The sequence below is a fragment of the Antechinus flavipes genome, chromosome 6 (assembly GCF_016432865.1).
Source record: "Antechinus flavipes isolate AdamAnt ecotype Samford, QLD, Australia chromosome 6, AdamAnt_v2, whole genome shotgun sequence".
Taxonomy (NCBI): Eukaryota; Metazoa; Chordata; class Mammalia; order Dasyuromorphia; family Dasyuridae; genus Antechinus; species Antechinus flavipes.
Genome location: NC_067403.1, coordinates 248329911 through 248345441, shown reverse-complemented (window position 1 = coordinate 248345441; position 15531 = coordinate 248329911). Strand labels below are relative to the sequence as shown.

The following is a 15531-nucleotide window of genomic DNA, read 5'->3' as shown; positions in this document are numbered from 1 at the left end:
ACTGCCTAATAATTCTCCATGCTTTATAAGAATTAAATGTAGGATAATTTTTTTCACTTATTCCTTGATTTTGAGATTTTAATGAATACAAATAATATTTTCATCATATAACCATTATCTGTTCTTTGAAAAAAAGAGACAGAGATAGAACCAGAGATAGATTGAAAGATCATAGATAGATACATAGTTAGATATGCAGATAGAAAGAGACACAAAAGGAGAAGCAAGATTACAAAAGAAAAAGGGGAAATCAAAGACAGGGAAAGACACACAGAAACAAATATGCAGAGATATATAGAGAGACACAGAGAAACAGAAGCAGAGAACAACATAGAAAGATCAAATAAAAAACACAGAATAAGAGAAAACATTCTGGCAAAGTCCAGATAATATAAATCTTCCATCAGTAATATATTGATAACAGAATGTTTTCCACCATGTATTCTCATTGAGGTTCCTGAATTCTTTATACCAGTGTATTTCCTCAAGTTTAAAAGCATTATAGTAGACAAAAGTGAACTATCCTATTTCATTTAAATAAACCAAAACCTACACTGAAACACATTATAGTTACAACTCTCAATGGTACCTTTGCTGCCATATTTGTTTTCATAAAGGAGAGATTCTAATTCATCTTGCATATGAGGCTTAATTCCTTGAGGAACCCGACATGCTATTATAGAGCCATATAACTCATCTCTTTCATCGTTTCTCTTTAACCAGCTCTTCTCCTTTTCCAATCTTTCATTACTTTTGGCAGATTTTGATAAAGATGACTCCGGGTCAGATGTGGTTGAAGTAGCTGACCTCTAAGGAACTATGCTGACTTGACATTCTCTGCTTCTGCTTATTATACACAAATGTTTAAAGATACAACCTGTAATAGATAGCATGTGATAGACTATTATAACTTCTATGGAAACTTGAAATAACTCATTTGGTAAAGATGAAAATAATTACTCTTTGAGTAAGTGTATGATACACAACAGTTGAAATTCCTTCCAAGTTGTGATGTTTGTGAATGTAAACTAGCATTATCTAAAGCCTAAAGACCACCTTTGCTTAGTTCAGATATTGATGGTTACCTCCAGCCAATCATATGTCCTCATTTCCAGCAACATGCTAAGCACTGAGAATACAAAGATAAAATACAGTCCCTGTTGATGAAGAGTACCATAATCTCTTTCCAAATAACATGCAAATATTGGCTTACAACCAAGCAATATTCTGGCTCAATTAGAGATAATCAAAGGAGGGAAGGCACTGAAATTGAGGTCACTGAATTAAGAAAAGCTTATTCAGATGAAATTTTAATTAAGACTTCAAGGAGGCAGACCCCCAAATTGGAGATTTTTCTGGGACCCCAAAAACATAGTAAAAGAAAGGACAAAATATCCCTGTTTGTGAATGCCTTCTGTTTCCACAATAGCAGTGGTGAATTGAAAAAGGGACAGGTTTAGTGAAGCAAAAACAAAAAAAAAAACAAAAAAAAAACCCTCACATATATTGTTATGTGATTTAGCAGTGATCTTTTTGACAAGATTCTCACAACTACATCATTGGTTTCATCGACAACTCTTCCTACACAGGAATTGCTGATTTTAGTCCATTGCATACAGTCCAAAGCTACCATAAATCCCAAACAGGATTATAGAAAATAGTTGGCCATCATCTTTTAAAACTCTTCAATCTTCTTTTGTTTTTTTTAACTTTTCTCTTGGTTCCTTCCACTTTTCCTTTATTTTTCTTTTCTCCTTTTCTTCATCAGATTGAAGCATATCCAAATGAAGAGATCTAGTTGTCTAACACATATCTACAGTAATCCCTCTTCTAATGCTGATTTTTGTCACAGGTTAAGTCACTTTCCTTTCTGGAAATAGGAAATATCACTTTGGAGAAGGTTAAATTTGTGGAAGATTTTCAAAAGTAAGAGGTAATACATAAGGGACTTTATGAGAAAATAGATGAGTGAATTTTAAAAACTTAGAGTAACTGCTACAACAACTACCAAGATATTATTGGTTTCTTGATTGCTTATTTCTAGCCCTCAAATAAAATAGATATCTGACCATTTTTACATCTTGGAGTATATTTTTCTGAAGGTAACTCTTTTGTTGCAGATGAATGAGATCACTACCAAATGACTTCTATGGAGAACAGATCTGAAGTGAATGAGTTCATCCTCAAAGGAATAACAGATGATCCAGAGCTTCAGGTTCCTCTCTTCATAATGTTCACTCTCATTTACCTCATCACCCTAGTAGGGAACTTGGGGATAGTAGCTTTGGTCTTCTGGGATTCCCATCTCCACACGCCCATGTATTTTTTCCTCAGTAACCTCTCTTTGGTGGATTTTGGCTTCTCTTCAACTATAACTCCCAAGGTGATGGCTGGGCTCCTAAGAGGGAACAAAGTCATTTCCTTTAATGGATGTGCTGTACAGCTACTCTTTTTTGTAGCTTTTGCTACAATTGAAAGTTTTCTTTTAGCCACCATGGCCTATGATCGCCATGCAGCTGTGTGTAAGCCTCTACATTATACTACAACCATGACTTCAACTGTATGTATATATCTTGTTAGTGGTGCTTACAGCTGTGGCTTTCTAGCCACCTCCATACTCACAGGCAATGTATTTAGCCTTTCCTTTTGTAGATCAAACATACTCCAACACTTTTTCTGTGATATCCCCCCTCTCCTACTTCTCTCTTGCTCTGATATTCACATCACTGAGTTACTAGTCTTTACAGTAGGCTTATTCACTGTCGTTTCCCCACTTCTTGTCATCTCTACTTCTTACTTGCTAATATTCATCACCATCATGAGCATCCGTTCTGCTGAAGGCCGTCAGAAAGCCTTCTCCACCTGTACTTCTCATCTCACGGCAGTTTCTATATTTTATGGGACAATCTTCTTCATGTACTTCCAGCCTAGTTCAAAGCATTCAATGGACTCAGACAAAATAGTGTCAGTGTTCTACACCACAGTCATCCCTATGTTGAACCCTCTGGTCTATAGTCTTAGGAATAAAGATGTCAAGAACACTTTCAGGAAAGCTGTGAAGGGACAACAAGGTTAATTAGGTCAACTTTTTTTCTTGGAGAGAAAATTCAATCTATACCATCCCCTCTGTGTTATCCAGTCTGGAAATCGGGTTGTTTTTCTTGTGAACAGAGAAGTGAGTTGTGTTGCGAGTATAACTCTTAGAATCAAAGACATCAAGAATGTTTTTAGGAAAATAATGAAAAGATAACAACTTCAATTAAATCATCTTTTTTTTTTCTTCAAGAGAAAATACAACCTGTACCTTCTTTCCTCTGGGATCCAGCACCAAAATAACACTCTTTTTATGCCCACAGAAGTGTTTGTCAATCTTTTTTAGGGGCATCATCAATCATATAGTAGAAAGTGTCATAGACTCTGAGTTAGAAGAGATATGAATTTAAATCCCATCTCAGATAACTTCATGTTGCATAACTTAAGGCAAGCTACTTAATGTTTCAGCCTCAGTTTTTTTCATATTTAAATGACCTTAATAGAACACCATATTTTAAAATATTGTTTTGTGGAATGAATCTCACTCACACACACACACACACACACACACACACACACCCATTTGCATAAGCATGATATTATGATTCTAGCTGTTACCCTTTTTAAAAGTAGATCAGTTGTGTCAGTTCTAAAAAGTTTATTATTTAAAGAGCAAAAATCCTTAAGTGATTTAGAAAGCACAACTTTAATAGTAATACCACTACTTTTTTACTAGACCCTAAACCAGATGTGAACTGGGAAATGCTTAAGAACTTGACATTCATTCAAATAATTCATCCACATAGCCCACTTTAAAATTTATTCAGCATTTACTCCATCACTTTACAAAGATTCCATCGTCAACAAAACAATAAGAGAAATTTGGAAATACAGAAAAGGAAAGGGAAATCATAAGAGATTTAATAAAGATAAACTGTTTTTATTCCTACATGGCAAAATGACACATTTAACTCCTAAAATGTTTCTCAATTTAGAGCAACTAGAAGTACATAGAGGGAATAAGTGTGAGTTAAATATGGTGGGATTTTTAAAAATAAAATTAAGGGATGATAAAGAGGAAAAAGGAGACATAATGGAATAAATTATCTAATATAAAAGATGTCCATAAGACTTTTTACAGCTTTTGCCACTACTGAAAGTTTTCTTTTAGTCACCATGGTCAACGATAACAATACAGTTGTGTGCAATCCCCTGGATTACACCACCATCATGACATCAACTCTAAGTGCGTCCCTGTCTGTTGTGTTCACATCTCTGGGTTTCTGACCTCTTCCATCATCACAGGAAACATATATAGCCTTTCCTTTTGTAAGCCAAACATAGGGCATCATTTTTTCGCTGATATTCCTTCTCTCCTAGTTCTGTCTTGCTCTGGTATTCCCATAACTGGTAGTAGTCTTTACGCTAGCATTATTCAATGCTATTTTGCCATTTCATGCCATATTTGTTTCTTATTTACTAATCTTCATCACCATCCTGAAGATCCACTCTGCTGAAAACCATCAGTAAGCCTTCTCCCCTTGTGCTTCCCATATCACCGCAATGTCTACATTTTATGGGACAATCATGTTCATGTACTTCAAACCCAATTCAAGTCCTTTCAATGGACTTGGACAAAGTGGTGTCAGTGTTCTATACCATGGTCATTCCTTTGTTGAACCCAGTAATCTACAGTCTGAGGAACAAAGATGTCAAGAACATTTTCAAGACAGCTGTGTGGGTACAACAACGTTAATTAAGTCAACATTTTTTAGAGAGAGAAAATCCAATCTATACCATCCCCACTCTGGGATGCATTCTGCAAATTGGATTCTTTTTCTTATGCACAGAGAAATGTAATCCAAATTTTTAACTTTCTTTTTTATAGCTGAACTGTTTATAGAAGTCTGTCTTTATATATATGGGTGAATTTATATTTGTGTATGTGTATGTATGTGTATATGTATGTATGTATATATATATATAATAGGGGGAAGAAATAGAAACTTCTCTCATGTAAAAATCCAAAATCCAATACTATCAGCAACTAGAGGGATCAGTAGTACAGGAAAATCCCAAACCAATCAACAGGAAAACATATGTAATCAGAGTGAGTTGTAGTGCAAGCCCACAGTACCCAGTGGTACCCAGTGGAGCCACAGGAAAATATAAAATGTGGAAACCAGGGTCTCATCACATGATATTCAAAGTGTTGGGAGTGGGTTCCTTTCCTCTCCATATAGCTCCATACAGAACAACATCTTGGACACAGTTTCTTCCATTTTTCATCTAGGGGATCCTTTAATTATGGCTTTGGTCCCAGCTGTTGCTAGTTTCCCTCCAACAGGTTTTCTGGTCCCAAATCAGATTTCTGGCAACTTTTTTGAGTGTAAACACAAAGGACATTGCCCCTCTCCCATTTTGAGGAAGGCTGACAAGGAAGAGAAGGAGACCCTGATGTCTGGATCATTTCACCCTTTCCCACCTTGAGAAATAGCAAGATTCTTGATTTTGGTGGGCTCAAAGCCACACTTCAAGGTAATTCTGGGGTCATCAGTATGGTCATTCTCATATGAGAAGAAAATCCTAACTCAATTTGGAAAAGATGGGCAGATGATTCCCTATAGTTTGTAAAGTCCTTGAGTGTGCCAGATACAAAAACTGGATTGTACTGTAGCAGTTGATTCCAAGAGTCAGGCTCCAGAGGCTTTGATTGCTCATGGGAGGAAAAAGAATCCTGGATACTGGCCAGGCTGTTTTCCAGGTCAGGAAGGCTTTCCAGGTCAGGTCAGTGACAGATGATGAGGACCCAAATCGAACAGGACTCTTCTATCTTTGTAGACGCTATGAGGGTTAGCATAATCTCTAGGGTATACAGGCGGAAGTCTATGGCTCCTAGTGTCCACTAGGCTCATTTTTTGTTGAGGTGGGCTACACTGAATCACTTTTCAGAGATTTAGAAAGGACCTAGAGATGGAGTGGAGATGGGCCTATTCATGATAGCAAAAACAGAGGTAGTAATGCTGAACTTTCACTTTTCAGAAGAAAAGAGCTAATGAAGTTTCAAGAAGACATAGGAATTTCTACCACCAAAGGGGTGTTGACCTGGAACAATCTCCTTGAACTGGGGAGTTCATAGTAAGCTCAAGAGTGGGTTTGTCCTTTATTCATATCATTGTGCTAATCCTTTCATCTGCACTGTGATTTTGTGAATTTCTTAAGAACGGTTTGCCATTTCTTTCTCCTGTTCATGTCACAGATGAGGAAACTGAGGAAACTATGGTTAAGAGACTTGCCCAGTCACATCTAGTAAGTTATTGAGGTTCTATTTGAAATTATGAAGATGATGTTTCTTGGTTTCAAGCCTAGGACTTTATACACTGTATCATCTAAATATATCTTGCCTCCCCCCCACCCCATCTAAATGCAAGAGAGCAATTGTGGTGAGTTTCCCAGAAAGAGGAAGATTAGCTAGATGTTTTTTCAACAGTTTATTATTTCAAAAAGAAAGTTACTGAGTTGTGCAGAAAATATTGCTTTGTTGCTAATGGCATTGCTTATTTAACAGCATCTAAATCAGAGAGAGCTGATAAATATTGAAGAATCAGACCCACAATATTAAGACAATTCTAAGATACCATCTCACACCTATCAGCTTGACTAAAAGAAACAGGAAAAAATAATGATAAATGTTCGAGGGGAGATGGGTAAACTGGGACACTAATGCATTGCTGGTGGAATTGTGAAATGATCCAACTATGCTGGAGACTTTTTGGAACTATACACAAAAGGTGTATACCCTTTTGATCTAGCAGTATCTCTACTGGATCTGTATCTCAAAAAATCATAAAAGAGGAAAAAGGACCCACCTATTCAAAAATGTTTGCAGCAGACCTTTTTGTTGTGCAAGGAACAGAAAATTGTGTGGATGTCCATCACTTAAAGAATAGTTGAATGAACTATGTTATGTGAATTTGGTGGAATATTATTGTTCTATAAGAAATGATGAGCAGAATTATTTCAGAATAGTCTGAAAAGAGAGAGACATCTAGAGAGAACCATGGAGATCAAATGTGGACCAAAATATAATATTTTCACCTTTTTGTTGCTATGGTTTATTTATTGTTTTTTTCTTTTTAATTTTCTCCCATTGCTCTGATTTTTCTTATACAGCATGAGAAATACAGAAATATATTTAAATGAATTGCACATATTTAGCCTTTATCAGATTGCTTACTGTCTTGAAAAAGTGTGAGATTAAGGGAGCGAGGAAGAAAAATTTGGAACACGATGTCTTACAAAAATGAATTTTGAAAACTATCTTTACATGTATTTAGAAAAATAAAATGCAATTGAACTTTAAAAAAAATCAAGCCTTCAGAAAAAAAGAGTTTATATATGACACACTTTGAAATTTAATCTATGATATTTATTTTTCATCATTCATGAAAATGCTTGGCCAATTCTCCTTTGGAGTCCCATTCAGCTACAATCAAATGCCAGGTTGGTTCTGAGAAATGACATGTCAGACTAAGGTGCCCATACAGAGTGGCAGGACAGAGTGGGGAAATGATGGACTTGGAATTAGAAAGGCCAATATTAAAAATCTTGCCTGGGGGCAGCTTGGTGGCACAGTGGATAGAGCACCGGCCTTGAAGTCAGGAAGACCTGAATTCAAATCTGGTTTCAAACACGTAATACTTCCTAGCTGTATGACCCTGGGCAAATTACTTAACCCCAGTTGCCTCAGCAAAAAAAAAAAAAAAAAAAAAAAAAAAAAATTGTTGAACAAGATGCAAAATAGGATTCTGATGGAGTATTATTGTTTTATGAGAAACAATGAATTCAATAATCTTAAATAAATATTTTAAGACATACAAAATACGAGTATAGTGAGCAGAAACAGGAGAACATTGTATATAGTAACAACCACATTATTTTATGAATGACTTTGAGTGAACAAGTTACTTTGACTAGTATAAATATCTAAATTAACTATAAAGAATATGACAGATACTATCTATATCCAGATATAGAACTGATAAATAGGAATATGTATAGAATAATTTCCTATATATTTGTATATATGTGTGTGTATTTGTGTACACATGTATAAATATGTATTTGTGTCTAGTGGTGGCAATCTCCAGGGGGTAGAGGGAGAGAAAAAAAGAAATTTACCTGATAATTTTGTGGTATATTTAAAAGGACTAGAAAGCATTACATAGGGCATTTACACTTTCATGTGCAATAGTCTTTTTCATTAAACTATGTTATCAAAAAGGCTTGTTTTAGTTAACAAATCAATTGTATATAATAATAATATTGCATTAGAAATGCTAGCTTTGGCAATAAGAGTTGAGAAAGAGATTAAAGGAATTAAAGAAGGTAATGAGGAAACCAAATTATTACTTTTTACAGATGATATGATGGTATACTTAGAGAATCCCAGAAATTCTACTAAAAAAAAAAAACTATCAGAAATGATCCACACCTTTAGCAAAGTTGCAGGATACAATACCACTAATAAAACCCAACAGTTAGAGATACAAAGAGAAATTCCATTTAAAGTAACTGCCGATAGTACAAAATATTTGGGAATTTATCTGCCAAGGGAAAGTCAGGAATCATATGAGCAAAATTACAAAACACTTTCCACACAAATAAAGTAAGATCTAACCAATTGGAAAAATATTAAGTGCTCTTGGATAGGTCAAGCAAATATAATAAAGATGACAATACTAGCTAAACTAATCTATTTATTTAGTGTTATACTAATTGGACTCCCAAAAACTATTTTAATGACCTAGAAAAAATAACAATAAAATTGATCTGGAAAAAACAAAAGGTCAAGACTTTCAAGGGAACTAATGAAAAAAAAAATCAAATGAAAGTGGCCTAACTGTACCACATCTAAAACTATATTATAAAGCAGCAGTCACCAAAACCATTTGGGATTGGCTAAGAAACAGACTAGCTGATCAGTGGAATAGGTTAGGTTCATAGGACAAAATAATCAATAACTTTAATAATCTAGTGTTTGACAAACCTAGAGACCCCAGGTTTTGGGATAAGAATTCATTGTTTGACAAAAATTGCTGGGAAAATTGGAAATTAGTATGGCAGAAATTAGGCACTGACCCACACTTAACACCATACACCAAGATAAAGTCAAAATGGGTTCATGATCTAGGCATAAAGAATGAGATTATAACTACATTAGAAAAACAAAGGATAGCTTACCTCTCAGACTTGTGGAGGAAGAAGGAATTTGTGACCAAAGAAGAACTAAAGATCATTATTGATCACAAAATAGAAAATTTTGATTAAATCAAATTAAAAAGCTTTTGTACAAACAAAACTAATGCAGACAAGATTAGAAGGGAAACAATAAACTGGGAAAACATTTTTATAGTCAAAGGTTCTGATAAAGGCTCATTTGCAAAATATAGAGAATTGACTCTAATTTATAAGAAATCAAGCCATTCTCCACTTGATAAATGGTCAAAAGATATGAACAGACACTTTTTGGGTGAAGAAATAGAAACTATTTCTAGCCATATGAAAAGATGCTCCAAATCATTATTAATCAGAGAAATGCAAATTAAGACAACTCTGGGATACCACTACACACCTGTCAGTTTGGCTGTGATGACAAAAAAAATAATGCTGAATGTTGGAGGGGATGTGGGAAAAATGGGACATTGATGCATTATTGGTGGACTTATGAATGAATCCAACCATTCTGGAGAGCAATTTGGAACTATGCTCAAAAAGTTATCAAACTATACATACCCTTTGATTCAGCAGTGTTACTATTGTGCTTATATCCCAAAGAGATCTTAAAGAAAGGAAAGGGATCTGTATGTGCAAGAATGTCTGTGACAGTCCTTTTTGTAGTGGCTAAAAACTAGAAATTATATTGATGCCCATCAAGTGGAGAATGGCTGAATAAATTGTGGTATATAAATGTTATGAAATATTATTGTTCTGTAAGAAATGACCAGCAGGATGAATACAGAGAAGCTTGGAGAGACTTACATGAACTGATGCTGAGTGAAATGAGCAGGACCAGGAGATCATTATATACTTCAACAACAATACAATATGATGATCAATTCTGATGGCTGTAGCTCTCTTCAACAATGAGATCAATCAAATCAGTTCCATTTGTTCAATAATGAAGAGAACCAGATACACCCAGCAAAATAAATAGCTGGGAAATAAGTGTGAACCACAACATAGCATTTCCACTCCCTCTGTTTTTGTCTCCTTGCATTTTTGATTTCCTTCTCAGGTTATTTTTACCTTATTTCTAAGTCCAATTCTTCTTGTGCAGCAAAATTACTGTATGGATATGTATACATATATTGTATTTAACATATACTTTAACATATTTAATATGTATTGGTCTACCTGCCATCTGGGGAGGGGTTGGGGGAAGGAGAGGAAGAGTTGGAACAGAAGGTTTTGCAAGAGTCAATGCTGAAAAATTACCCATGCATATATCTTGTAAATAAAAAGCTATAATAAAAAATAATAATAATTTTAGGCTGCTCTCTGCAGTAATTTGAAACTTTCAAGATAATGGAACAATGATTTGGGGATGTATGCAAATTTTACATCCAGCTCTTAGACTGTTTTTGATAAATGTTAGAGATTCTTTCAATCATCAACTCCTGAAATCATTTCCAAAATATTATAAAGGTTCTATATTTGGATGCAAAGTGATTTTCAGTGGATTACCATATGCAAATACATTCCTTCCATTTAATTCTATTATCCCAGAGTAGTTCCCTTATTCCCTTCTGTTACCATGTAAATAATCAGCTATGAAATCTAGTAATGTTATGTTATATAGATGATATGAAACTTTGTATTGTTGAAAGCAAATGATCAGAAGATTTGGAAAGGGGGTTCACAGATCATTCTCATTAAAAGCCTTCTTTAAACTATCATGGACTCTTACAAGTGTTCGTTAGAGGCAAATCTTCCCTTAACTCTCATTGCAATATTAAGCCTGGAGTTTTCCCCTTTTAAACTCATCCTCTACAGATGTTTGTAGCATGCTCTCTAAACCCCCATGTTGGTTACCAGCCAGACTAGCTCTCTGGAGGATCTTGGAAATATCCCAAGTTCTTGATCTTAGAGGAGGAGTGATGAGGCAGGGACCCACATGCATGTTCAAATATGGAATCCATTTATTTCAAGTTCTTTCAGCCTTAAATACCTTAGTACAATTACATCACCACAGCATACTGAGCATGTGCCAACTATAGTAAAATTACATCACCACAGCACTGAGCATGTGCCAACTATAGTAAAATTACATCACCACAACACACTGAGCATGCTGCTGTTAATATGTAAATGCCTCTTTACTGCAAGAATCTCTGAATTCTCAGGAAAGCCGAGAAGCCCCCACAGTGAGATGAGATCTGAATCGAACATTGTCAGCTGAAGGGTCTTATATCTCACTGAAAGTTCCCCCACTCTCAGTGATCCTTTACAATGCTATTGTTCTTCAATTTGACAATTTCTAGATGACTGGGTTAATAACACCAGTCGGGCATTGAATAGAGCTTTTGTGAAGATGTAGACAGCATATGAGTACTAGGATGGTGATGATAATGATGGTAATGGTACCAACCAATTATACAGCACCCTCAAATGACAGATATAAAACTAAATCCTTTTCAAATACTATCACATTTGATCTACACAACCACCCTGAGAGCAGATGTTATTATTATCCTCATTGTATCATTGAGGAAAAACTGAAACAAACAGAGGTTCAGTGATTCGTAGCTAGTGTCTACCAAGGGATTTGAACTCAGCAGTGTGGCTACTACAAAGATTTTGGGTCTTTTTGGTGAGACAAACAGTATAATAAGTTACCCGGGACCACATAGCAAATAAGTGTAAAGTAGTTGAAATCAAATTTGAATTTAGATGTTCCTTATTCTGCGGCCACTGTTTTTCCACTGCACTAGTCATCTGCACCATTACACCTATTTCAAAGAAGTAAAATAAATTGAGAATTAGAGTTGTTTAGCGACTTGTCCCATGTCACCCAGCTAAAAGATGGTAGAAACAGGAATAAAAGTCATTCACAGTTCCCATTATACCTCACTTTTCTAATAACAAGTTAGGATGGCAAAGTTCCATGAAAAAAATGTTTTTTTTCCATAGTCAAAGCAGAATTTAATTGTTTTGTTCAGGAGTTGGCAGCAGAGCTACAGAACCTCCAAGGGAGCACAATCTTCCAAGAGCCTCAGGGATGGCAGCTTTGCATAAAGTCCTGGATTTAGCCACTGACTCTGAAACATTTCACTAAAGGGCTAAGTGCTGAACTTGTAGTGTGAACTGAATTTTTTGAGTCATTCACTAAATCATCTAGTTTCTGTTGTTTCCTGAGGTTTACCTGAATAGAGGGTAGAAGTATTGATAATTCTAATGCCATCAATTCCATAGCAATGGCCAGGAGTGACCACTCTATCATTAGATACTTTTGAACTCTTTTACCCAGAGATTAGTGAAGGGTTTTCCCAATACAATTATATATTTCTTAGTTTGCAATTTCAAAGTCAAAACTTGAGTATAAAGTTTTTGTCTCTCTCTCCTTTTGGGGGTCTTGGTCATTTTCTCTATATTAAGACAGCTATGTTTGAGGATATCCAATTCAAGACTGTAGGGCTTACATAGATACCAAGATAGTATAATAGAAACACTATTGGACATGGAGGCAGGAAGACCAGTATAAAACTCTCCTCTATCTCGGACATCGACTCATTTTCCTCAGGGGTAAGTCCATTAGATTCAATTTCCTTATTCATAAACTATGCATAATTATACTTGCAAAACTTATTTCACTGGATTGTCTTAGAACTCAAATGAGATCTTGAATACAAACTGCTCAGATATTCACCCACTGCTTACAGCTTTTCAAGCTCCTCATTCTTCAGTAATCAAAGAATACATTTAAAGGATAGGTGACTGTATAAACCAAATGAGTACATAATTTAATAATGTTGATTATTACACTGTGTTTAAAAAACTGTATTAAAAGCTATAGGGAGGAGTTGAATAAGAACATTTAGGAGAAATAGAGTCTTTGTCCTGAATGATTATGGCTTATATTTATATGATATTAGACATTTCTTTATTTTTTTAAAATCTTTTCTCCAATTATTTGAAATATGTATTATTACTGTGAAGTTTTTCCTCCTTTTACACTGAAGCTGATTGACTTAAGTGATTTGTCTAGAAATAAACAAGTCTGAGATGGAATTTAAATGCACATCTTCTTGTTTCAAAAATCAATTCTCTGCTTTATGCCATATTATCATGCTAGTACTTTGCTATGTGGGAGCATCTCTCTCCTTGTTTATCTACATATTTGTGTCTCTCAGAGCATCTGCTCATTCATTGTCATGTACAAGCCCAATAAGCTGATCCTGGAAACTCTCAGATCTGTAGCATTTGAGTCTTGAACAATAATTGTCTCTCAAACACTGTGAGAAAAATATAAAGAAATATTATTTCCATTTTTCAAATGACCAGAGGTACAGCAAGATCAACTAACTTCCATGGAATAGCAAAAATAAATAAATAAATAAATGCCCAAATAACATTAGAAGCAAAGTGTTCAGACTCCTAATTAAAAATCTTTCTAAGAGAATGCTATTTACTAATAACTGGGAATTTTTTGAATAGGAAACAAATCACATTTTGAAACCTGCCAACCAAAAAGGGTTCTCGCTAAGCACGGGAACTCAATGGGACCAAACCTTGAGTATATCAGTGAAAAGAACCATCCTAGATTATATCTACATATATATTTCATGTAATAGTTATCAGTTACAAAAATGGCACACTCTGATGAATGTGAGAATATAACCAAAATCTTGATTCTGGATTGGTTGTTTTCTACTTATTGTAGTCCTATTGTATAAATACAAAATACTTTTTTCTTAATATTTACAAAAATAGATTATTTTATATTTCTCTAAGAGTCTATGTAATAAACTTTTATTCATTTATTTTGTCCTTAGCTATCAGTCTCACATTAACTACATTAGAAAAAAAAGTTCTTTCAATGTAATGCTATGAAGAATAATGGATATTTTAAAAACTAATACATGTTAAAAGTTCAACAGGATCATTAATTCAGAAATGGAAAGAACTTTATAAAACAGAGTCCAAAAACTTTTCTTTATCAGTGACCAAGTTTAAGTTCATGATGTGTTAGAACTCCAATACCTGAAAGTATTTGTGAATAGTAAGATGATAGATGAACACTTTTGTTAATTAAATAACAGTACATAATGCTTTAAGAAAACTTCAAAGTTTTCGAAGCATTTAACAGAATCGCCTCCTTCTATATGTAGAACAGTCCTATGATGAAGGTGCCATTATTTTTATCATTTTTTGACTTATGACTGAACAGAGTCTCTGAGGAGAGGTGGCTTATCTATGGTAACAGGGATATTAAGTAGTGATAGGAATAAAATTTTCCTGTGAAATGAGAAATAAACTTTTCACTTTCTTTCTACAACACTCTATTGTGTGTGTGTGTGTGTGTGTGTGTGTGTATGTATGTGTATGTGTATGATATTAAACAAAAGATCAATTAACTCTTTCCTCAAGATTTTAAGTTTGGAGAAATCCAGTTAAGGCAGCACCTTCTATTTCTGAATGTCAACATTTGGGGAATATTTTTCTTAAGTCAAACTTAAATTTGTTTCTCCTTAACCTCCATCCTTTCCTTCTGGTTCTTCCTTCTGATACCAAATCTTTCCTCTTTATGTCAGTCCTTGAGGCATTTGAAAATAAGTTCATTCCCAATCCCTGCCCTGAATCCCATCTTTTACCTTCTCTACACCAAACATCCTCAGTTCCTTCCATCATCCCCACTATGGCAACATTTCAATGCCTTCCTCCATCTTGGCCTGAACTCCTCTAAAAAATCTTGAACATATTAATATCCTTCCTAAGATGAGGAATCCACAATTAAACACAGTGCTTCAAATGTAAAATAGAGAGGACCACCTCTGCATGCCTGGGGAGTCTGTCTCTACCTACAGTGTAAGGTAAAATTGGTGTTCTTGTTTGTATGTCACAAAGTTGTTGTGGGAATCAAATCATTTACTGTATTTAAAGAAATTTGCAAATTTTAAAGAAGCAGCTGTAGTAGAATGGATAGATCCTTGGGATTGAACTCAGGAAGATCTGAGTTTAAATCCAGTTGTGGACATTTAAGGTATGATCCTCAGCAAGTTATTCAACCTCTGGTTATCTCAGTTTCCTCAATTTGAAAATATAAATAATAAAAGCAATTGTATTATATGGTTATTATGATAATATTTATGTTCCTATATCTATATATTCTTCAAATAAGAAATTATTTATGAAGTGTAGTATATTGCTTGGAACATAATGGAAACTATATAAATGGTTTTCCCTTCTCTCCACAGATATAGGTTCTTGTTCTCATTT

At 34.7% G+C, this 15531-nt stretch overlaps 1 protein-coding gene across 1 annotated transcript; it reads left to right on the top strand.

Moving 5' to 3' along the window:
- The first annotated feature begins 2140 nt into the window (after nucleotides 1-2140).
- LOC127541629 (olfactory receptor 5B12-like) lies at nucleotides 2141-3076 on the top strand. The gene has a single exon (XM_051966849.1). The coding sequence runs from the start codon at nucleotides 2141-2143 to the stop codon at nucleotides 3074-3076; it is 936 nt and encodes a 311-aa protein (XP_051822809.1).
- The last annotated feature ends 12455 nt before the right edge of the window (nucleotides 3077-15531 follow it).